At 65.9% G+C, this 21,265-nt stretch overlaps 11 protein-coding genes across 11 annotated transcripts in view; 7 read left to right on the top strand and 4 right to left on the bottom strand.

The window, feature by feature from the left end:
* The first annotated feature begins 1,063 nt into the window (after positions 1-1,063).
* On the top strand, positions 1,064-3,696 carry MICPUCDRAFT_49235 (uncharacterized protein). The gene is made up of 3 exons (XM_003064527.1): positions 1,064-1,264; positions 1,476-2,985; positions 3,188-3,696. The coding sequence occupies exons 1-3, from the start codon at positions 1,176-1,178 to the stop codon at positions 3,575-3,577; spliced, it is 1,989 nt and encodes a 662-aa protein (XP_003064573.1). The 5' UTR covers positions 1,064-1,175; the 3' UTR covers positions 3,578-3,696.
* Positions 3,697-3,900: 204 nt separating this feature from the next.
* Positions 3,901-6,490, top strand: MICPUCDRAFT_66607 (uncharacterized protein; the record flags this gene model as incomplete). The annotated part of the gene is made up of 1 exon (XM_003064526.1): positions 3,901-6,490. A coding segment is annotated over one exon (2,590 nt), but the record flags the coding sequence as incomplete, so codon positions are not given.
* A 366-nt stretch (positions 6,491-6,856) lies between these two features.
* On the top strand, positions 6,857-8,027 carry MICPUCDRAFT_66605 (uncharacterized protein; the record flags this gene model as incomplete). The annotated part of the gene is made up of 3 exons (XM_003064525.1): positions 6,857-7,066; positions 7,176-7,396; positions 7,514-8,027. 3 exons carry the CDS (start codon positions 6,857-6,859, stop codon positions 8,025-8,027), a joined length of 945 nt encoding a protein of 314 aa, XP_003064571.1.
* Positions 8,028-8,611: 584 nt separating this feature from the next.
* Positions 8,612-9,685, bottom strand: MICPUCDRAFT_37649 (uncharacterized protein). Its single transcript, XM_003064360.1, has 2 exons — positions 9,119-9,685; positions 8,612-8,919 (listed from the first exon to the last, which is right to left on the bottom strand). The coding sequence occupies exons 1-2, from the start codon at positions 9,673-9,675 to the stop codon at positions 8,718-8,720; spliced, it is 759 nt and encodes a 252-aa protein (XP_003064406.1). The 5' UTR covers positions 9,676-9,685; the 3' UTR covers positions 8,612-8,717.
* Positions 9,686-10,241: 556 nt separating this feature from the next.
* Positions 10,242-11,139, top strand: MICPUCDRAFT_8286 (uncharacterized protein; the record flags this gene model as incomplete). The annotated part of the gene is made up of 3 exons (XM_003064524.1): positions 10,242-10,461; positions 10,669-10,833; positions 11,066-11,139. Coding segments are annotated over 3 exons (459 nt in total), but the record flags the coding sequence as incomplete, so codon positions are not given.
* Positions 11,140-11,919: 780 nt separating this feature from the next.
* On the top strand, positions 11,920-12,929 carry MICPUCDRAFT_54395 (uncharacterized protein; the record flags this gene model as incomplete). Its single annotated transcript, XM_003064523.1, has 2 exons — positions 11,920-12,337; positions 12,532-12,929. 2 exons carry the CDS (start codon positions 11,920-11,922, stop codon positions 12,927-12,929), a joined length of 816 nt encoding a protein of 271 aa, XP_003064569.1.
* Positions 12,930-13,121: 192 nt separating this feature from the next.
* CYCA2 (uncharacterized protein) lies at positions 13,122-14,143 on the top strand (the record flags this gene model as incomplete). The annotated part of the gene is made up of 2 exons (XM_003064522.1): positions 13,122-13,233; positions 13,416-14,143. The coding sequence occupies 2 exons, from the start codon at positions 13,122-13,124 to the stop codon at positions 14,141-14,143; spliced, it is 840 nt and encodes a 279-aa protein (XP_003064568.1).
* Positions 14,144-14,607: 464 nt separating this feature from the next.
* On the bottom strand, positions 14,608-16,851 carry MICPUCDRAFT_54393 (4-toluene sulfonate uptake permease). Its single transcript, XM_003064359.1, has 4 exons — positions 16,528-16,851; positions 16,205-16,345; positions 15,802-16,050; positions 14,608-15,629 (listed from the first exon to the last, which is right to left on the bottom strand). Exons 1-4 carry the CDS (start codon positions 16,756-16,758, stop codon positions 14,856-14,858), a joined length of 1,395 nt encoding a protein of 464 aa, XP_003064405.1. The 5' UTR covers positions 16,759-16,851; the 3' UTR covers positions 14,608-14,855.
* Positions 16,852-17,263: 412 nt separating this feature from the next.
* MICPUCDRAFT_9522 (uncharacterized protein) lies at positions 17,264-17,476 on the top strand (the record flags this gene model as incomplete). The annotated part of the gene is made up of 1 exon (XM_003064521.1): positions 17,264-17,476. A coding segment is annotated over one exon (213 nt), but the record flags the coding sequence as incomplete, so codon positions are not given.
* A 131-nt stretch (positions 17,477-17,607) lies between these two features.
* On the bottom strand, positions 17,608-20,542 carry MICPUCDRAFT_49232 (choline transporter like family). The gene is made up of 3 exons (XM_003064358.1): positions 20,466-20,542; positions 18,569-20,039; positions 17,608-18,384 (listed from the first exon to the last, which is right to left on the bottom strand). Exons 1-3 carry the CDS (start codon positions 20,489-20,491, stop codon positions 17,731-17,733), a joined length of 2,151 nt encoding a protein of 716 aa, XP_003064404.1. The 5' UTR covers positions 20,492-20,542; the 3' UTR covers positions 17,608-17,730.
* Positions 20,543-20,626: 84 nt separating this feature from the next.
* MICPUCDRAFT_30374 (ATP-binding cassette superfamily) overlaps positions 20,627-21,265 on the bottom strand; it is a 6,051-nt gene continuing 5,412 nt past the window's right edge. Inside the window, exon 6 of the mRNA XM_003064357.1 lies at positions 20,627-21,084. Within this exon, the coding sequence (XP_003064403.1) occupies positions 20,768-21,084 (317 nt within the window). The 3' untranslated portion in view covers positions 20,627-20,767. The remainder of the gene's footprint in view (positions 21,085-21,265) is intronic.

The following is a 21,265-nucleotide window of genomic DNA, read 5'->3' as shown; positions in this document are numbered from 1 at the left end:
TGCAGAACATCCCGGACTCGCGCGTCGTCGATCGCCCGGCGGAGGAGATGAAGAGCATGGCGGAACTCTCCGGGGGTGTCTTCAAGAACAAGCGGGGGACGTTGGAGGTGTCGTTGAAGTATATCCCGGACGATTTCAACGCCGGGAAGGACGACGACGCGACGGACAGCGAGGACGAGTTCGTGCGCGCGGGCTTGTCCGGCGTCCCCGCGGCGACGAAGAAGCCGATGTTCAACCGAAAAAATCGGCGGTGGAAGAAAAAGAATCACGTCCTCTCGTCGTTCCAGTGGAACGTCGGGAAGCTCCTCGGGCTGCGGCGCCCGTCCACGGAGATGCTGCACGTGCACATGACGCGAGACGACGGGCAGCTGAACCACCTGAGCGACAGCAAGCTCAAGCACATCACCTCCGTGGTGCAACCGATCTTGTCCTCCATGGGCGGCATGCCAATGTGGGCCGTGGATCCGTCGTGGTCGCGCGTGGACTTCGCGAACGAGTTCGCGCTGACCATCTGGCCGTACGCGAACGGGATCGTGAGGCGCGAGGTGAACTCCATGAACGTCAACGTCCTGCCCACGATGCTGCCCGGGATCGCGTGGACGAAGCTCAGCGCGAATTTGGGCGCCATTCCGCCGACGCTGCAAGCCGTCCGCGTCTTCAAGCTGGGGCACGGCGAGCTCATCTTCGAGTGGAGCATCGTCATCGCGGGCGACGCGCAGGGCTCCGTGCGCGCTGGGTTGAAACCGCTGCCGTTCTGCCGTTTCGAGACGGTGCTCAGCGAGGTGCAGATCAAGTGCGTGATTCGAACGCGCGCGCACCCGCTCATTCCGCGGTTTCCAATCGTCGGAGGCGTCACCGTCGGCATCCTCGGCGCGACGCCGAAGTGGGACTTATCCCTCGCCGTGAAGGTGCCGTTCCTTCCGAAGATCGACGTCGCCGCGATCCCCGGGATGGCGTTCGTGAAGCACGCGCTCATCTCCAAGTGGATCCCGAGGTGGCCTTTCACGTACGATCTGCCCGTGCTGAATTTCGCGCATCCCGCGGTGCGACAGCTGTGCGCGAGCGTCGGCAACAACACCTCCGCGCAGCACGTGTTGACGATTCGAATCAAGGGCGCGAAGAACCTCGCGGCGGCGGACAAGGACGGGTTCAGCGATCCGTACGCGGTGCTCGTCATGGCCGGCGAGGCGTTCTACGCCGATCGACGGCGGGTCACGGACGTCAAGAGCAACACGTTGAACCCGCGGTGGGACGAGGAGTTCAGGCGCGTTCTATCCTGTCTCACGCTGGTCCCCGCACGACCGCGTCGGCGCGGTGCACGCCGTTCCTTGAGGACTTTTCTTCCCGTCGCGTCGTGTGTTTCTCTCCGCCCACGACCCCACGGTTTCATTCAATCCCGACACGCCTCGACGCCTTTCAACTCATCCGCGTCTGACGCCTTTCAACTCCATCTGACGCCTTTCAACTCCTTTCAGCTGGACGATGAACGTGTCGGACGACACCAGAGTGTGCATGATCGGCGTCTTCGACAGCGATAAGAAGTCGCGGGCGAGGGTGCCGACGCCGGAGGAGGTGGAGGAGAAGATGCAGCCGGTGAAGCACCTGTTGGAGTACAGCACGCAGCTCGCGACGCGGTACCAGTTCGGCGGGCGGATCCCGTGGTCGCGGTTCATTCAGCGGAAAGTCGATCGCAAGCGCTCGGCGCGGGAGAGGCGCAAGGCGGCGAAGGAGCGCGAGAAGCAGGGTCTGCCGCCGCTCCCGACGCGGCCGGTAAAGCTCGGCGTCGCAGGGAAGCTGAAGAAGGCGCGGACGGAGGACATCCAGCGCCGCGCCGCGCTCGAGCCGCCGGTGCCGCCGCGCGTGAAGACGGAGGAGCAGCTCGAGAAGGAAGCGAAGAAAAAGGCGAAGGCGGAGAAGAAGAGGGTCAAGGCGGAGAAGAAGGCGATCAAGCTCGCGAAGAGTCGCAAGAAGCTCCTCCCTCCCGTGCCCAAGGCGAAGTTCGACGGCAGCCGCGTCATGAGCGATCTCGAGCTCCTGGTGACCGGGCAGGCGGTGACGATGGATAACGACCTCCTCGGCATTTGTTTCGTGGACTTTTCGAAGATTTTGCGCCCCGGCGAGTGCGCCACGCGATGGTTCCCGCTCACCGCGGTGCCGGGCGAGGACGGCGATTTCGTCGCGTTCGACTCGGACGACTCGGACGACGACTCGGAGCTCGGCGTCGGCAGCCTCGCGGCGCGCCGCGTCAAGGGCGCCGGCCGAAAAGTCGCGGGCGGCGTCCGAAAAGTCAAGTCAGTCGCGGGCGGCGTCCGATCCGCCGCGGGCGGCGTGTTGGAGCGCGCGCGCACGCGCAAACGCGGCAGGACGCCGGCGGCGCCGCATTCCCCCTCGCCGACGCGCTCGCCCTCGTCCCCCTCCGGCGCGCTGCTCGACCGCGTGGTCAAGGACGTGGGCGCGAAATCCCCGGAGCACGGCGGCGGGGTCGCGTCGATCCTCTTCAACTCGTCGTCGAAAAATTCGCAGTCGTCGCGGGCGAAGATTCGCGCGAGAGGCAAAGGCAAGGCGGACGCGTCGGCGGCGTCGGAGGTGGAGCTCGAGCTCTCGTGGGCGGTGTACGACGAGGTGAAGTCCGCGGCGGCGCTGACGAAGAAGCAGCTTCTCAAGTCTCGGACCATGATGAACGAGCGCCTTTCGCTAGACGTCCTCGGCACCGGCGTCGGCATACTGAACGACGACCGCGTGCTCCACGGCGGCGGCGCGTTGCACGTGGAGATTTTACACGCCACGGAACTCTCCAAGCCCGAGGCCAAGGGGCTCATGGCCTCGAAGATGCCGAGCTCGAAGATGACGCCGTACGTCGCCGTCGACTGCGTCGGGAAGACAGTCAAGACGAGCCTGTCGAGAGGGTTGAACCCGGTGTTCAACGATCACTTTTACTTCACCGGCGTCACCGTGAACGACGAGCTCACGCTGCGGGTGAATCAGGTGCGTTCTCCTCACACTGGTCCCCATACGACCCCGTCGGCGTGGTGAACGCCGATCCTTAAGGACTTTACTTCCCGGCGTGTGTTTCTCTCCGCCCACCCTCCGCTTTCAATCCCGACACACCTCGACGCCTATCAACTCCACCCTGACGCCTTTCAACTCCACCCCAACGTCGCTTCGTATGGGAAACGACCCTCATCAGCCCGGGAAGAGCGCGAAGGGCGCGGGGAAGACTATGGGCGTCGTCGTGATACCGCTCAACGGCGTCATCAAAGCCGGGAGCACGATGGGATCGTACGCGCTCACCGGGTGCAAGACGGGCGAGATCACCGTGGCGATGAAGTACCGCGCGGAGACGGCGTACGTCGCCGCGACGGAGGTGGCGTTGGCGTTCGAGGAGGATCACTCGAAGGGGGAGGAGGAGCTCGCGGACGACGCGCGAGAGAGCGGCTCGGAGGAGGATGAGGAGGATGATGAGGATGAGATGGCCACCGACGAGGAGGGGACCCCGCGGACGACGCCGCGGCCGGGGAAGCGCGCGTCGCTGAAGGATCGTCGCGTAGTCAGCAGCTCGGACGACGACGACGACTGACGACGAGCGCGCGCGTCGTAGACTGGCGGCGACGTAGTGCGTCTACGACGAGTGTGTACGTCGTAGACTGGCGGTTACCTATCATATATTGCTCGTAATAACAACGCGTGCTGAGTTGTTGAAAACGATAAACGCACGCCGGTGTTGCGTTTCTTGACCCTGGAAGGGAACGAACGACCTGCTTGCGCGTTATTGGGCGCTGCTTCTATCTGACCTGCTGTGTACTTCTTGTAAGGTGAACTCAGCTGCTTTTCTCGGACGCCGGCGCTGTCGAACGACGACGACGACGACGACTCGTCACACCTCAGCGCGCGCCCGGCGCGATGCCCGGACGCGGCGGCGCGCGCCCTCCGCCTCCGGACTCGCCGCGGTACCCCCCGCGCGCGACCGAGCTCGGCCCGGACGCCGCCGCCGACGTCGTCGAGGGGGGAGATCGCGGACCGCGCGATGGCGCGTCGTTCTCATCGTCGGCATTCTGTCGGACGATCGCGATCGCCGTCGCGGTCGCGACCGTCGCGGTCGTCCTCGGCGTCGTCGCGTCGAGCGGCGGCGACGGCGAGCTCCTCCCCGGGGTTGGTATCAAACTCCCGAGGTGGACGTACACCGCGGGCGGCGGCGGCGGGGGGAAGCGCGCGAACCCGCTCACGGCGGCGATCGTAGCGCACCGCGCGCGCGTGCGCCGCGCGCGCGAACGCGTTCACCACGCCGCGCACGATTATGCGCGCGATGACGACGACGACGACGACGACGGCGACGACGACGGCGACGACGGCGCGGGTTCGACGCGCGGACGACGACCGAGAGTCCTTAAGGATCGGCGTTCACCACGCGAACGCGGTCGTATGGGCATCAGACCGGAGCCCGGGCTCGTCGTTCTCACGACGCGCTCGTTCGGCGACGCGACGCGCGGGAAGACCGCGATCGTGCTGTTCCGCTCGGTCGCGACGCCGCGGGTCCGGAATCTCCGCGACGCCGTGCTCGGGTCGCTCAAGCGTCATATCCCGGAGGGGGTCGTGCACGTGTACGGCGAGGTGGACGTGAAGGACGACTCGCTGCTGCGCATGCGGTACGCGAACGCGATCCATCACGCCGGTCGCGACGAGGCGCCGACGACGCTCAGGGCGCGGAAGCAAAAAAGCGCGAGCGGCCTCGACCTCGACGACGGCGGAAACGGCGCTACCGCGACCGAGTACCGGTTCGGCCGCCGGAGGCTGCTCGCGCGTCAGACGCAGCTGTCGCTGTTCGTCGACGGGCTCCACGTCGCGGTGTTCAGAGACGGCGCCGCGACGGAGCGAAATCTCGCCGCGTGGGTCACGTCCGAGCTGAGCCGAGGGAAGGTGGTCGGCCCGATGAGCGCGAGCGCGGCGCGCGCGTGGGCGGCGACGGCGACGCCGCGGCGGCCCGTCGTCGTCGGGTGCGAGGACGGCGCGTCGACGCGCGCGCTGCGACGCGCGGCGGAGACGCACGGCGGCGGGCACCGCGACCACGGCGACGACGGCGGGGACGAACGCGGCGACGAAACGGTCGCGAGGGTGGGGTTTCTCTCCGGAGCGTACGCGTGCGAGACGTTTCTCGGCGCGGGCGCGGACGTCGGCGATTTCGCCGTCTTCGCGTCTGCGCGGGAAGACGAAACGTCGCCGACCGTCGCGACGACCGTCGTCGCGGCGAAGAAGGCGGCGACGGCGGCCGAGGGAGGGCGCGGGGTCCGCGCGCGCCCGACGCCGACGGAGGCTCTGCGGTCGGTGGCGGATCCGTTCCACGCGTTGTCGTGGGAGAACGAGTACGATCTCGTGGCGTCGAGGGTCAGCGGCGCGAAGCTGAAGCCCACGATCGCGCTGCTTCGACCGCCGAGCGCTGCTTTGGGGGAAGAAGGAACGTCGACCGTCGCCAACGCGAACGCGAACGCGAACGCCGTCCTGGAAGCCGTGCGATCGCTCCCGCCGTCGGATCGACGCCACGTGCACTGGATCGTCGCCGACGCGACGGCGTATCGCGCGACGTTTCACGAGCCGTGCGAGGGGGGCGAGCGAGACCCGAAGTGCCCGGCGTTCGCGCTGACGTTCTCCACGCCGATCGAGTGGGACGACGAAGAGAAGCGCGAAGAGAAGCGCGAGTTCATAGCGCGATTGATAGCCGCCGAGGCGAACGCGAACGCGAACGCGAACGCCGCCGAAGGCGACGAAGAAGAAGACGAAGACGCCGCGACGGAAGAGCCCGAGGACCTCGAACGCCGTCCTGGAAGCCGCGCGATCGCTCCCGATCCCGAAAACGTCGGATCGACGCTGCGTGAGATGGATCGTCGCCGACGCGACCTCGAGTGGCTCGGGTTTCTTCACACGCACGAGGAGAAGGCGGCGCGGAGAAAATTCGCCCTGACGCGGCGTCGCTCGGACCCGCCGTGGAACGTCCACGAGCTGAAGAGCGAACTAAGGGCGTTCGTCGCGATGGTCAAGTCGCGCCGCGGCGAGGAGAGACTCGCGATCGCGGCGGATAAGGTCGACCGCGCCGCCGCGAGCGCGTTGCTGACCTCGAAGGTCGACGACGCGGAGGACGCGGACGACGACGACGACGACGACGACGACGAGGAAGTCGTCGTCGACGGCGACGGCGACGGCGGCGACGGCGGCGAGGAAGAAGTCGCGGAAGATAATAAAAACGCCTCGGCGCCTCTGAAGAAGAAGAAGACGAACGCCGCGGACGAGCTCGCGTGGCCGTCGCTTCGCGCGCCTTGGGACGAGTCGTCGGCGCCCGGCGAGAAGCACGACCTCCAGAGCGAGATCCTCCTCCGCCGCGACGCCGCGGTCGCGCGCTGCGACGAGTGGGCGCGGTACGCGCGACACCTGCGCGAGCACGTCGAGTCGCTCTCGCCGGACACGCGGTCGGAGCGTCGCGCGATCGTGGACGGCGCGAAAGCGATCGACGCGCTCGTCAAGCGTTGCGGCGGTCGCGTCGTCTTCGAGTCGCCGCGGGAGATCGAGAAGCTCGCGCAGGTGCGTTCTATACACTGGTTCCCATACGACCGCGTTGGCGATGTGGACGCCGATCCTTACGGACATTTGGCGGCGTCTCTCTCCGCCCACCCCACGCTTTCAATACCCGCCCTCGACCCCTTTCAACTCCAACTGACGCCTTTCAACTCCACCCCGACGTTCGCTCGTATGGAACGGCCCGCAGGCGGGGCGGTGGGGCGACGTCCTGCGCGCGATCGAGGCGTTCAGCGGCAGGAACGGGAGGACGCCACTCCGCGCCGGCGCGGCGGCGGCGGCGACGCGGAAGAGCATGAGCGAGATGGAGCGCGCGCACGATGCCATCGGGCCGGCGTTTGAGAAGCTCATCGCGGACGCGGAGGCTGAGCTCGTCGCGCGTCGATCGAATTCGACTCCTCTGACCGTCGCGACCGTGCCCGTGCGGACCGTCCACGCGAACGAGCTGTCGCTCGAGGACTTCATCGAGAACCACGCGCTGCCGGGCGTGCCGGTGGTGATTCAGGCGCGTTCTGTGCTCACGGTTTCTTTTTCACCCACCCTCGGTTTCAACGCGCGCTCGCGCCGGTCCCTTTCAACTGACCGATGAACGAACGTTTTATCATCGCCCGCAGGGGCTCAACGTGACCCCGCCGGACGCGCCGAGGTGGACGTTGAAACACTTCGTCGACGTGTGCGGCGACGTGAACGTCACGCTGAATAAGAAGGGCGCGGACACGGACAACTGGGGCGGGCTCGTGACCGCCGGACGTCTGACGCTGCGCGAGTTCGTCGCGTCGCACGCGACGGACGACGACCGAAAGCGGTGGTACCTGCACGACTGGAGCCTCAACAGGTGCGTTCCCCGCCAGCCGCGCGTTACTATTTTTACACGTATGTATCACTCTATCAACCAATCACGTGCACGCGTTACTGACACGTGTACGCCCTCGACCAATCATCGTCATCGCAGGGAGTGCCCGGACGTCTTCGGCCCGCCGCCGTACGACCGGTTTCTCGTGCCCAAGTACTTCGCCGGGGATTACTTCCAGAGAGTGCCCTGGGTGTCGTACGAGCACACGTGGCCGAGCTTATTCGTGGGCGCCGCGAACACGAGCAGCGCGCTGCACACGGACTCGGGCGCGACGAACTTTTGGATGTACCTGCTGTCCGGCGCGAAGCGTTGGCGCTTCTGGCCGAGGACGACGTCGTTCCACCTCTACCTCAAGCCGATGAGCTCGCACTACCGCGTCGACGCGTTTAACCTGAACCTCACGGAGCGGCCGCTGCTGGCGGACGCGCCGATGTGGGAGGTGACGCAGCGGCCCGGGGATCTCGTGTTCGTGCCGTCGAACGCGCCGCACGCGGTGCACAACGACGAGGATACCGTCGGGATCTCCATGAACTACGTCGACGCGTCCAACGTGGTGCGTTCTATACACTGGTCCCCATACGACCGCGTCGGCGTGGTGAACGCCGATCCTTAAGGACTTTGCCCGTCGTTTCTCTCCGCCCACCCCTCGCTTTCAATCCCCGCCCTCGACGCCTTTCAACTCCGCTTCTGACGCCTTTGAACTCCACCCCGACGTTCGTCGCTTTGTATGGAACGACCCTCAGTGGGCGTACCTACACGACGCCGCGAGCTCGGAGCAGTGGGAGGACTTTGAAAACTTCGACGTCGAGACGAACGACTTCGGGCTGTCGCGGACGCAGGGGGACGTGACGTTCGGGGAGTGGAAGTCGTCGAGGAGGGCGTGGGAGGGGAAGGTGAGGTTGTACCGCGCGGAGAGAGAGCGGCGCGGGGAGGTGAGACTGCTTCCCATACGACCCCGTTCGCGTGGTGCACGCCGTTCCTTGAGGACTTTTCCCGTCGTCACTCTTCACCCGCGCTTCCCTTTCAACGTTTGACCGGTAAGACGTTCGACTGACCGATCGCTTCACCCACGCAGGCTTCGAGAGGGAAACGGCCGGCGCCGGGGGAGAAGGAGGAGGATCTGCGTTTCCCGGTGTGGCTCGACTGAACGGACGGACGATATCTGTCGCAGCATACTGTAGGTGTTTATCGTGTATTGTGTTATCGCGCGTATCGTATCGTATTAATAACGCGTCGAGTCGTCGTCGTTTACGGCAGGCCCGCCTACGGTACGACGCCTCCTCGCGGCCGTACAAAGTATTAATTAAATCTGCGCGAACTCGGGATCCGCCGTGCCCATGTACTTCTTGATGTGCGCCTCCACGTCCTTGAAGTTCGGCAGAGACCGCATCTCGATCTTCTCCTTGTTTTTCAACGTGATGACGACGTCCCCCCACAACCCGACGCCGCGGCCGACGGCGATGATGTCGACGATCTCGTCCAACGGCACGTCCACGCGTTCCATTCTGAGGGTCGAGTCCATACAAAGCGACGATGTCGGGGTGGAGTTCAAAGGCGTCAGAAGCGGAGTTGAAAGGCGTCGAGGGCGGGGATTGAAAGCGAGGGACCCTGGGCGGAGAGATGCGCCGGGTGGAAAAGTCCTTAAGGATCGGCGTTCATCACGCCGACGGGGTCGTATGGGGACCAGTGTGAGATAGAACGCACCTCAGCGGGGACGTGGAGATGACGACCACGCGCTTGTCCGTGATCTTGTACGAGCTCCACAGCCCGCGTCCGATGGCGGCGATCGTGAGCGGGATCCACACCACGGTCCACGACATCGCGACGTTCGCGATGATCTCCCCGCGCGCGGGCGGCCCCTCGTACAGGATCGTCTCGGGACCCCAGTTCTTTCCGGACGGCTCGGAGACGTCCCCGACCGTCGTGAAGTCGCGCACGCCCTTGCGCTTCTTCGTCCCCGCGGGGGACGCGGACGAGGACGACGTCGGCGCGCCGAAGTCCTTCTCCTTGCGCGCGACGTCCGAGACCGCGCGCTTGGAGCGCTTCCCGCGGAGCGCGCCGAGGCGCGCCTCGAAGTCGTCCTCGGTCTCCTCCGCCGCGCCCTCCGCGTCCGCCGCGCGGACGGTCAGATTTATCCGCGCGCGATGGCGCGTCGTCGCCCTCGCGACGACGACGGGAGACGCGCATCTGACGAGACGCGCGCGGTTCGCGCCGCGGACGGCGACGCGCGACGACAGCGGCGCGGACGCGGTGACGTTCATGACGCTCGCGAGCATGACGACGGAAAAGACGGACGACGACGGTCGATGCGACGGCGACGACGACGCGCGCGATGTCGACGCCGCGAGCGCGCTCGGCGTCTTTTCTATCCCTTCCGTCGACGTGTCGTCCACGCCGCGCGCGCCAGCTCACAGAACGACTGGCTCTGCTTGACAGCGCGCGCGCGTCGAACCGTCGTCGCCGCGCGCGCGCGACGGCGACGCGCGACGCACTGCCGACGTCGCCTCCGCGCGTCGTCCACGCGTCTCCCGTCATGCTCGCGCGACTCGCGTCGTCGTCGTCCGCGTCCGCGTCGCGCGGCGGCGCGCGCGCGCCCGCGCGATCGCGCGTCGCGAGCGCGCGCGCGTCGACGTCGAAATCGTCGTCGTCGAAGTCGTCGTCGACGCCGCGCGCGATCGTCGCCCCTCGGACGCCCTGCGCCCCGCGGACGCCCTCGCGCTTCCTCCGCCGCGCGCCGTCGTCGTCGTCGTCCTCGAGCGCGCGCCGCCGTCCGCGCGCGTTCGGCGACGACCAAAACGGCTCGCTGCTCGATGACCTCGACGCGGACGCGCGCTGCCCCGTGCCGATCGACCAGCGCCCGTCGTCGCAGCTTCGCGAGATTCAAGAGTCGGCGCTTCTCGGGTGGGGCGGGCTCGAGCTCAAGTGGTATCTCTTTCGTTTAGGGCTCCTCGGGACGTTCTTCTACTTTGTCATCGCGTATCCGATCGCGGTGTACTCGTACGACCCGGCGACGCAGCCGGTGGAGGCGATCATATGCGCGCTCGTCGGTGCGTCCGCGACGCGGTCGCGTCGCGTGCAGAATCGCTCGATCGCTCCTTTCGTCGTCCGGAACCGACCGCGAGCGGGGAGGAAACGTTTTTCACCCGTCCCTCGGTTTCAACATTTGATCGCATCACTTTTCAACCGACGCGATCAACATTCCAAAAACCAAACCGTCCGGCTAAAAACTCCTCCCTCCCTCCCTCCCTCCGCAGGCTCGCTGACCGCGACCGCCGCGTTCGCGCTGCTGATCTACACCAACTGGAGTTACGTCCGCGACCGTCTCCTGAGCGCGACGGTGGAGTACGAAGAGACCGGGTGGTACGACGGGCAGACGTACGTGAAGGACCAAGAGATGCTCGCGCGGGATCGGCTGTTGGGTGCGTTTGGTTTTCGTTTGGTTTTCCTTAAGTTTTTTTCCCCGACGCGGCCCGGCCCGCGCCTCTCCCTCGCTCGCTCCTCGCGCGACCGCATCTCTCGCGCCTCCTCCCGCGTCGAGACGCCCGCCTCGCGGCGATGGACCCTGCTCCGCGATCGCGATCGCGCGCGCACGACACAAATAATAACGCCCTCTCGACGACCGTTTCACGCCTCTCCCCCGCCGACTCGCAGGCACGTACACCGTCAGACCGATCGTCGAGCGGCTGCGAAAGACGCTGCTCGCGTGCGGCGCCGGCGTGTTCGTCTCGCTCGCCGCGCTGAACAGCATCGACGCGCCGGAGTACGGCGTGGACGGGAGCGCGTACTACGCCGATGGCATGGGGAACAACGCGAAGGGGTACGACGCGACGAGCGCGATGCGGTACGAGCCGTCGACGCCCGAGGAGGAAGCAGCGGAGGAGGAGGAGGAGATGAGGCGATACGAGGCCGCGATGGAGCGGTACAGGGCGGATAACGCGCGCGCGGCGGTGGCGGCGGCGCGGGGGGAGAGCGTCGAGGCCGCGGAGGTGGATGTCGTCGGCGAGGACGCGGCGTGAGGCGCGACGCGGCGGCGGCGGGGGCGGGGGCGGGGCGGGTGGCACGCGCGCGGTCGGGGGAAGTTTCGGAGTTTCGGTGTCGCGAGTTCCGTAACGCTCCGAATCGATCTCGTAAAAATATTTCAAGAAATCGCGGGGCCAAAATATTGGTAGAGTACGATGATGAAATCTTCCCTGACTAAACCACCATACGATAAAATCCACGATCTGTACGCGCGAAATGAAAAATACGACGCGCCTTCGCCACGCCACCGGCGCCGAAGGCGTTTCAAAAAAGCCCGCCCGCTTTTTCCCGTGTTTTCGGGTTTGAGTTCAGAGTTTGAATCACTTCGCGAGCGCGCGAGGGGACGCACGCGCGAGGCGTCCACGGCGCGCGTTCCACCCTCGAGTCGGCGGATTCGGGTGGCACAGAGTCTGTTTAAGGCCTCGCTCGCCGGCGCGTGAGACGAGGAAAGGCGCGAGGTCGGTGAGGGCGTCGACTCCGGCGCGATGGGGGCGAGCACGAGAAGGCGCAGCGCCGGCGCGACGACCGCGAGCAGGAAAAAAGCGGACGCGAGGCTCGACGACATCACGAACGGAAAGGGCATGGGGGGGGAGACGACGACGAGCAAAGGCGCGCGTCCGAGTCGCAAGAGCATCGGGGGGCCGTCCACGGTCGCGCCCGTGGAGAAACGGGTGACGCGATCGTCGCGGAGCACCGCGAAGAAGGCGACGGAGACGACGACGGCGAAATCGACGAAGGCGAAAAACTCCGCGAAGGTCGTCGTCGGCCTCGCCCTGGAAGAGCGCTTCAACGACGTCGTGGACGACGTCCCCGCGGGGAAGAAGCGCAAGGCGCTCGGCGTGATCGAAGAGAAGCAGCCGAAGCGGGAGACGCGCGCGCGAGCGGCCGCTCGCAAGGGCGACGGTGCGTCCGACTCCGACGACGTCCCTCGCGCGCGATCGCACGCTTTTTGTTTTTTTTTCGAATCGCGCGCTCCCGCGCGCGCGCCGAGAACGCGCGCGACTGACGCATCCGACGTTCCATTCGATCTTAACAGGCGTGAAGAAGCTCGAGAAGAAGGTCCCACACGAGGTCATCGACCTCACGTGCGACGAGAGGCTCGTATCCGACCGAGGTGCGCGTCCGCATCGGTCCACCCCTCGTCGTCTTCGTCGTCGTCGCGTTTGAACCGTCGGGTTTGCCGCTGCCTGCAGCAGGGAAAATCTCGATCGGACCGACGATCGCGCGTCTTCTGACCTCCCTCCTTCCAAATCCACCGTGCCATTTGATCTCAGGCTTGGCCCTCGCGACTTCAGTCGGCGTCAGCGCGCAGGAGGACGTCTATCCGTTCTCCATAGACGGCGGGCGACGGATCACGGAGCGGAACAACAAGCTCGCCCCCTACGTGAAAAATGGCGTCCTGTTCAGGTGCGCGCCGTGCTCGTCTCTGAGCGCGCGCTTTCGCGATTCGAACGCGCGCGCATCTAAGCGCGCGTTGAGAAAATTTTACCGGTGATCGCGCGCGCGCCTTGGATCGTGTGTTGACACGATCTTTCGCTTGCGCGAGCGATCGGATCGATCAAGCCGGCGGCGTATCGCCCCCGCGCGTCGATCACCCCATCGCGTCGCACGAATTCAAAACCCGAAAAACTCTCGCTGACCTCCCGCTTTTTCTTCCTCTCTCGCGCTTTTCTCTCGCAGCATCGGAATGAGACAGGAGCTCGTGGATTGGATGTCGCAGCAGCACGGGACGTTGGACCTCGTGGACGAGACCCTCCACCTCGCGCTGCGGTACTTGGACACGTTCTTAGTTCGACGAGGTGCGTCTCGCGGCTTTGTCCTTCCCCGCCGCGCGCGCGGTCTGTTTGAACCGCGCGCGCGCTTTTAAATATCCGCCGCGCCGCCGCGGCGTTCAAACGCCGCCGCCGCCGCCGCCGCGACTTTTGAAATTCGTCTCTGACCTCCAAAAATCCCAATCGTCCGCTCCAACCCTTCGCGACAGGAACGGAACAATTCCTCGCGAGAAACGGCGCGGGGTCGGAGCCCGTCCCCGCGCTCCCTCTCCCCGACTTGCCGGAGAAGCAAGTCATGTACCTGAACGACGGCGAGCATCAGCCGCTCTGCAACAAGCTCAAGCGCCTGGGGATCACGTGCATCTTCGTCGCGGCGAAAGTGACGGAGGTCTCCGCCCCGAGCGCGCTCGAGTTCGCCGGCGCCGCGGAGGTGTCCACGTTCACGCGATCGCAGCTTTTGCTCGCGGAGCGCGCGCTCCTGAGGGAGCTGGAATACAACTTGTACCTCCCGACGGCGTCGTCGTTTAGCAGCGCGTACTTGTCCGTGACGCTGCCGCATCTGAAGAAGAACGGCGTCGTCTCCAACTACGAGGGCGACTGGGATGAGGACCCGTGCGAGGAGATCACCGAGATCGTGGACTACCTCCTCGAAGCGAGCGCGGTGTCGCACAAGTCTTTGGATTTCGCGCCGTCCGTCGCCGCCGCCGCGGCGATCGGCTACGTCTTGAGCAGAGTCTACGGCGTGTCCTGGGAGCGACTGTCGCCTCTGCACGCGCTGTCGGGGTACGGCGAGAGCGACCTGCACGGCGTGTTTGGGTTCTTCGATAAGCTCGTGAACGACGCGTACGACACCGAGGAGAAGGGTCGCGGGCTGCACGCGAACGATAAGTATCAAAACGCGACGAGCATCCTGTGGAGAAAGTTTTTCTTCTCGTGAGCGTCGTCGGAGGCGCGCGGGCGAGGGTGGGTGGAAAACGAGGGTACCGCGAGAAGAGAAGACGGGTCGTCGGAGGACGGAGGACGACGGAGAGAGCGGCGACGGCGCCGGGTCCGCGGGAAAGCGAGCGCGGATCCGGGAACGGGGTTGGAGTGGAGGAGACACTTAGAGGAGAGACGGAGGACGGAGGACGCGAGGAGGAGGCGTCGGGCGGGCGTCGACGCGCGGCGGCAGCGGCGGCGACCGCCGCCGGCGCCGACGCCGGGTAACGGGTATCGGGTAACGGGAACGGGTAGGGGGGGCATCGGAGACGGAGAGGCCGACGATCGGACGATCGATCGCGCCGGTACACGAACATCGTGAACGAAAACGTCGTAGATATTATCTAACGGAGAGGCACGGGGATCCCGGGCGAGGGTTTCCCTGGAACGAGGGTGGATGAGGTGTTGAAAATAAGACGAAAAGACGTTGCACGCTCCGCTCCGTATTACAAAAACGACGCGCGCCGCGATCGAGACCCGAGGCGCGCGCACTCGAGGCGACGATTTCGTCGCCCCCGCGCGACCCCCCGCCGGCGTCGACCGCGCGAACACGAGACGCGTCAGGTCGCGCCGCCGCGACGGACGCGCGCGACCGTCGCGGCGGAGGATTCGGGTTTGGGCAAAAGAAATACAATGTAACGCATCCGCCCCGCCCGTCGTCCGGACCCGCGTCACCGCAACATGCTCGCCCCGCTCGCGACCAGCGCGCTCGCGATGAACCCCCGGATCGCCGTCTCCGGAACGCTCAGGCTGACGTTCTTCGCCGTGACGTAGCTCGCCGCCATCGCCGTCGCGCCGAGCACGGCGGCGACGCGTATCCGAACGTTGCCCTCGCGCAGATGATGCGTCACCACCACGGTGTTCGTCACGAGCGTCGCCATGAGCGCGGTCGCGCATATCCGATGCACCTCCATGTCGCTGAACATGGACATGTACGTCGTCACGAGGACGCCCCCGCCGACGCCGACGGTGCCCTGGATCATGCCCACGGCGAGGCCGATGAGGAAGTTTTCGCGCTCGGCGATCAACGCCTCCGTCCACGACCCGTTCGCGTTGTCTAACCGCTCTTGGAACTGCTCTTTCATGTTGATCCACGCGTTGCCGCTCTTGCCAACCTCCGTCGTCGTCGTCGCGTCGCCGCCGCCGCCGCCGCCGCCGCCGTCCTGTCCCCCGCGCGTCTTCGACGACTCCGCGGGGGAGCCGGCGACGACGCGCGGGTTGTCGCGCGAGTCGTCATCATCCTTCGCGTCGCCCGCCTCGCCGTCCGACCGCCGCGCGCTCGTCCGCACGCGCGCCCACGCGCCGCCGACGTGTCGTATGATCGCCCCCCGCTCGTCCACGCTCCTCGCGACCGGCGGCGGCGGTTTAGATGAGGTTATCCCTCGCGGGCCCGAGCTCGTTTCCTTCCCGTCCGCGGCGCCGACGCCGCCGAGACCAGCCGCCGACTGAGGGTGTTTGCGCATACGAAGCGACGTCGGGGTGGCGTTCAAAGGCGTCAGAAGCGGAGTTGAAAGGCGTCGTGGTGTGTCGGGATTGTGAGCGATGGGTGATGGGCGGAGAGAAACGAACGAACGCCGGGAAGTAAAGTCCTCAAGGAATGAAGTTCACGACGCGAACGCGGTCGTATGGGAACCGGTGCGAACCAGAACGCGCCTTGTTCAGATACGCGAGGATGCCCCCCTTCGCGACGAGCTCGTCCGCTTTCCCCGCGAGCGCGAGCGCGGCGGCGCCTCCCGGCCGCGAGTCCCCGACCATGATCGGAGACCCCTCCGGCTCGTCCAGCTCCGGGTGTCCGGGCACGGGCTTGTGCGTCTTCTTCTTGACGAAAGCCGTCGGCGCGCACATGAGCAACGCGCCGCCGCACCACTGAGGGTGAAGCGATGATATCGGGGTGGAGTTGAAAGGCGTCAGTGGTGGAGTTGAAAGGCGTCGAGGCGGGCGTGTCGGGATTGAAACCAACCGGGGCCCAGGGGTGATGGGACCCTGGAGAGATGCGCGGTCGGTCTGGTCCGCCGCCCACCTTGCGCAGCGTCTTTCCGGAGATTCGCTTGGCGATCATCTGCCCGAACGGCGTCGTCGCCGCGCCGACGACGCCGATCGCGATCGCGGCGGGGATGTCCGTCACGTTGTTCGACGCGTACGCGTACGACCCCGCGGTCGTCTGCGGAGAGAGGAGGGGGCGACGGGACGAGCGCGTGAGACGAGAGGAGAGGATAGACGTCGCTCGCCGCGGAATATTCATCAATCATTCTACAGCTTTCGAGAAGAGGGACGATAAATTGCTTGACGTCGACGCGCGAACGCCGCCGCGCGGCGACGCGAGAGGAGCGGACGCGTGCGCACCGCGCACGTCACCGCGACGACGGTCGTGCCGACGATCTTCTTCGCGGTCATCCCGAGCTTCGAGCACGTCGGCACGAAGACGACCGCGCCGCCCAACCCGGTCAGCGCGCTGAGCGACCCCGCGCAGGTCCCGCACCCGGCGGTGAAGTACTGCCATCCCGGCTTGAGCGGCGCGGAGACGCACTTCGCGGCGGTCGCGGCCACCTTCGTCGCGGCCTTCGCGGCGGACATGGCGGCGGGCGCGACGGACGGAGCGCGACGGACGCGCTTCGACTTTTCGTTTCCGCGCGGCGACTGACGGTGCGTCCGCGGCGGCGCCGCGAGTGCGCGCGACGCGACGCGACGACGGCGGGTGCTGAGATAAAACAAACACCAAACCCTGCGGACGTGTAAAGGCGTCACGGCCGTGGAAAAGGTATCGCGGGCGATCTGCGCGGAATCCTCGCGCGGCTGACTGTTTGCGCGTAGGGCTGCGCGCACGCGCACGCGTACGGGTCCCATAACCTAGATTTTTCCGACACCCTCCAGCTAGGTTATGGGACCGCGCTTTCGCTCATCAGTTCCGCCCGTCGACGACGACGACGGAGAGACGTCGACGCGCGCGTCGTCGCGGCAGCCGGAGGGTCGCGAATGAGGGCGAGGGCGTGACGCGACAGGCAGGAGAGAAGACCGAGCGAAGCACCGCACCCTCGACGCGATGCCGAGCGCCGCCGCCGCCGCCTCGGACGCGTCGGACGTGAAGAAGAAGGAGGAGGAGGCGCTGATCATGCTCTTGAAGGAGCGCGCGCTTCGACGCTGCGGGGCGTCGCAGCGGACGTACTACGAGTGCGTCAAGGGGAGGCTGATCTCCGTCGCGTGGGCGTGTCGCGAGGATGCGAACTCGATGAACGCGTGCCTGAGCGAGCACACCACGGACGTGGCGCTGAGCGACCTGAAGCGACGATGGGTGCGCGCGGGTCGACCGAGCCTCGCCGATCGCGACAAGATCGCGAAGCTGTTGGGCTCGTAGACGTAGACCGAGGAAGGACATACAGGTAGTGTTGAATTAGACGTCGCGCGAGAAGGCATAAGACACGTGTATAAATACATGCATACATCTCGCGTTAAATTAGTAGTCGTATATGTACGCGAACGCGGCGCGCGCGCGTCAAACGCGTGCCTTCTCGCCCTCGCTCTCTCTTCCTCCCCTCAACCGCGCACGCCTCACTGTCGATTCGCCGCGTTTCGCGCCTTCTGCTTACTCTCGTACTTGCCGAGCACCTCCGCGAGCAACGGCGGCGCGAACTTGGGCTTCCCGCCGTGAATCTTGCAGTCCTTGCAGAACGACAGCAACGTCGCGTCGATGCCCATCTCGACGACGGACATGAACAACCCGGCGAGGATGAACGCGAAGATGATGACGAAGACGACGATGAGCAGCGGCGACGAAACGCGATTATCCCCCTCCGTGTACTCGTCCGTGTCCAGGTACATGAACGCGAAAAAACCGGACGTCAGCGCGACGCCGAGCTTGCCCAGGAAGAGAAGCACGTCGCCGACGATGTTCACCGCGCCGACGGTCAGGATGTTGGACATGATGAGCGAGATGGCTTCCCACGCGGAGAAGCAAAAGGACTTGCCCTCGATCGCGATTAAAATGTACGCGTTCTTGTTGATCCACTCGAGAACCTTCTGGAGGTACCACAGGCAGTACTGCAGGCAGCACGCCGCGTACTTGATGCAGCAGCTGTCGTTCCCAGCCTTCTTCATCTTGTGCACGACGTACGCGACGATGATGCGGATGAACTGCAGGATGGCGACGAGCAGCGATCCGAAGCACGCGCTGCCGTTGTGGAACCACGTCATCTTTTTAAACGACTGAGGGTCGTTCCATACAAAGCGACGTCGGGGTGGAGTTGAAAGGCGTCAGTTGGAGTTGAAAGGCGTCGATGGCGGGGATTGAAAGCAAGGGATTGGCGGAGAGACACGCCGTGAAAAGTCCTTAAGGATCTGCGTTCACCACGCCAACGGGGTCGTATGGGGACCAGTGTATAGAACGCGCCTGAAACACCGGGCTCGAGCAACATCCCCGCATTCCCTCGGAGAAGGACCCGCCGCGGAAGTAGAACAGCGCGAACACGTACGCGATCGTGAGGTACGTCAGCGCCTGCAGCCACTGCGTCGTCCACAGGAGTCCGAACAGGTGGTACAGGAGCATGTACTGCAGATCCTTCGTCATCTTCGTCTCGTAGCCGCAGTGACAGTTCTTCGCGTCCGCGGAGTCGGCGCAGTACCGCTGCGGCTGCGCGCCCGCGGTCAGCGTGCAACTCTGCTGCTCGATGTCTCCCGCGCTGTACATGTACACCGCGGCGGCGACCCAGTACGCGAAGAGCGCGAGCGCGACGAACACCGGGATGAGCGGGAACACGATCGTCATCGGCGCGGCGGCGATGCACTGCGTCGCAACCTTGATCACCGCCACCGCGATGCGCACGCGCTTCAGCATGAGCAGCGTGAAGAGCAGCAGGATCACGGTGAGCGCCGTGCACGCGTACGCGGCGTACGTGAGCACCTCCTGATTGTCCTCGGAGGGGTCCGTGTACGACGAGCCGCCGTCCTCGTCCGACGCCGCGATCGCGTCGTTGCCGATCACCCCCGCCTTCATGTACAGCCACAGCGTGCACAGGATGGCGAAGATGTTCACGAACGCGATGACGAAGTACGCGAAGAACCCGGCGAGGTAGCGCATGATGCCGAGCCACACGAAGGACAGCACGACGGGCGCGAAGAAGCCGCAGACGAGGCAGACGACCCACGCCTTGGCGAAATCTTCGATGTACCGCTCCATCACGCTCGCGGGCGTGGAGAGCATCTCCGCGACGGCGTCGGACAGCGCCGTCACCTTGTCGTCCAGGTCGTACGACTCCGGCGTGCTCTGCGAGTTTGTCGACAGCAGCGACGCGAACGCCGTCTTCGCCCCCGACGTCTGCTTCGCGTAGTAACTGCACGTGCCGTAGGATTCCGTCGTCGGCAGCAACACCGGGTAGCACGGCCCCTTGTACACGCGCGAGTTCGCCTGGTGCGACCCGGTGGTGATGGAGGAGTAGTAGTCGTAGTTCATCGCCGCCCACTGATCGTACGACGTCGTCGTGGACGTGATGGCGTTCAGGCCGCGCGAGTCGAGGGAGTCCGGGTAGTTGCACACCCACGACAGCGTCGACGACGCGGCTGGGCACGCCTTGAGACAGATCGATTTGGCGTCCTTGATGTTCGCGCCGGCGGTGTTGCCCGCCTCGAGCACCTCGTACGGGTTCACGAAGTACCGCACCTTGAAGTCCTCCAGCGCGCCCTTGCCGCAGAGGTTGCCCTGGTAGTCCGTGCCGTAGACGAGGATGCGGGGGTCGCCCTTGGAGAAGCCGTAGGCGCCGGCGTAGACCATGCCGACCCAGAACGCGAGGAAGATGAGGGTGAATAAAACGTCCGTGCAGCGGCGGTTTTTCTCCATATATTCCTCGCCGGTCATGTCCTCGTCGCTGCGATCGCGAGGTGGGGGGAGAGAGGGAGGGAGGCGCCGCCGGAGGGAGGGGTAATCAGAATTTGACTCGATTTCGATTTCGATTTCGATTTCGATTTCGATTTCGATTTCAACAACCTCGGACGGGGGGTCGTTGTTTTCCCGGGCGCGGCGGCGAAGGCGGCGACCGCGGGAGGTCGCGACCGCGGACGCCGCCGCGCGGGTCCGCCGCCGCGGGGATCACGCCGTCGAGAGCGACCCCCCCGCGCGTCGCGGCGGCGTCGGCGAGGGAGCGAGACGACCGCGCCGGGAGTCCGCGGATCGCCCGATTCGCGCGCCTGAACCGTGCTGGATGAAACTATCTCGCGCTCGCCCCGCGGCACGTCGACGGGGCGGAGCGCGGGCGCGAGGGACGACGCGAGCGCGCGCGGGCGCGGGGACGCACATTTTCTCTTTGCAACAGCACCCCATGGCGACCGTCGGGGGGGGGGGACCGTCGAAACCGCGCGCGTCGACGACGCGCGAGGGCTTCTGCCCGGCGAGCGCGCTGACGCGTACAGTTGTCAATCGAGTCGAGCGCGTTTTGACGGTCTGTGAACCGTAAAAAAGAATCGAATCGATGTTGTTACAAGTCCAATCACATTACGAGTAAAGGCGTACAGTAAACGTCGAGAACGAGCGCTCCCTCTCGAAGTCTGAACCCGTCGTCGATGACCCGTCGACCTCCGCGCGCGCGCTAGAATCAAATCACCCGCCGCCGCCCTGCCGCGCGTAGTACGCCCGCGACCCCTGCGGCGGCGGCGCCGGGGGAAGCTCCGCGCCCCCCGCCTCCCGCCCCGTCGACAACCCCGGCGCGGCGCCTCTCTCTTCGTCCTGCGCGGACGCGAACCGCACGAAGACCTGCTCCAACGTCGTCTGAGACACGGAGTAGTCGTCCACGAGGCCGCCGCCGCCGCCGATGGCGCTCAGCGCGCTCGGCGGCGGCGGCGGCGGCGGCGGCGGCGCGTCCGAGCCGTCCGAGTCCGAGTCCGAGTCCGGCGGCTGCGGCGGCTGCGCGGCGGCGGGTGATTTGATTCTAGCGCGCGCGCGGAGGTCGACGGGTAGATGAAGCCGGGCGTCGACCTCGAGAGCGAGGGTCTGCTGCCCCCGCGGGCCGCGCGCGCGCATCCGCTCCACCGCGTGGAAAATCTGCCACAGCCTCACGTCCTCCTCTCGCACCTTCAGCGTCAGCTCGGACGCGTGCGA

The sequence above is a fragment of the Micromonas pusilla genome, assembly GCF_000151265.4.
Source record: "Micromonas pusilla CCMP1545 genomic scaffold MICPUCscaffold_17, whole genome shotgun sequence".
In the NCBI taxonomy this organism is placed as follows: Eukaryota; Viridiplantae; Chlorophyta; class Mamiellophyceae; order Mamiellales; family Mamiellaceae; genus Micromonas; species Micromonas pusilla.
The sequence above is the reverse complement of the archived record's forward strand: the minus strand, read 5'-3'. Positions and strand labels throughout refer to the sequence as shown.

What these genes read in the sequence shown, in the direction of transcription:
- MICPUCDRAFT_49235 (XM_003064527.1), top strand. Translation starts at nt 1,176, where the DNA reads ATGGCCGGCGAGGCGTTCTACGCCGATCGACGGCGGGTCACGGACGTC. An exon ending in CGGTGGGACGAGGAGTTCAG is followed by an intron (nt 1,265 to 1,475) that starts GCGCGTTCTATC and finishes AACTCCTTTCAG; the next exon opens with CTGGACGATGAACGTGTCGG. An exon ending in TCACGCTGCGGGTGAATCAG is followed by an intron (nt 2,986 to 3,187) that starts GTGCGTTCTCCT and finishes GACCCTCATCAG; the next exon opens with CCCGGGAAGAGCGCGAAGGG.
- MICPUCDRAFT_37649 (XM_003064360.1), bottom strand. Translation starts at nt 9,675, where the DNA reads ATGAACGTCACCGCGTCCGCGCCGCTGTCGTCGCGCGTCGCCGTCCGC. An exon ending in ATCTCCACGTCCCCGCTGAG is followed by an intron (nt 8,920 to 9,118) that starts GTGCGTTCTATC and finishes CTCGACCCTCAG; the next exon opens with AATGGAACGCGTGGACGTGC.
- MICPUCDRAFT_54393 (XM_003064359.1), bottom strand. Translation starts at nt 16,758, where the DNA reads ATGTCCGCCGCGAAGGCCGCGACGAAGGTGGCCGCGACCGCCGCGAAG. An exon ending in TCGTCGCGGTGACGTGCGCG is followed by an intron (nt 16,346 to 16,527) that starts GTGCGCACGCGT and finishes CTCTCTCCGCAG; the next exon opens with ACGACCGCGGGGTCGTACGC. An exon ending in ACCGGTTCCCATACGACCGC is followed by an intron (nt 15,630 to 15,801) that starts GTTCGCGTCGTG and finishes AAACACCCTCAG; the next exon opens with TCGGCGGCTGGTCTCGGCGG.
- MICPUCDRAFT_49232 (XM_003064358.1), bottom strand. Translation starts at nt 20,491, where the DNA reads ATGGGGTGCTGTTGCAAAGAGAAAAT. An exon ending in TGCTGTTGCAAAGAGAAAAT is followed by an intron (nt 20,040 to 20,465) that starts GTGCGTCCCCGC and finishes TCGCGATCGCAG; the next exon opens with CGACGAGGACATGACCGGCG. An exon ending in GCTCGAGCCCGGTGTTTCAG is followed by an intron (nt 18,385 to 18,568) that starts GCGCGTTCTATA and finishes AACGACCCTCAG; the next exon opens with TCGTTTAAAAAGATGACGTG.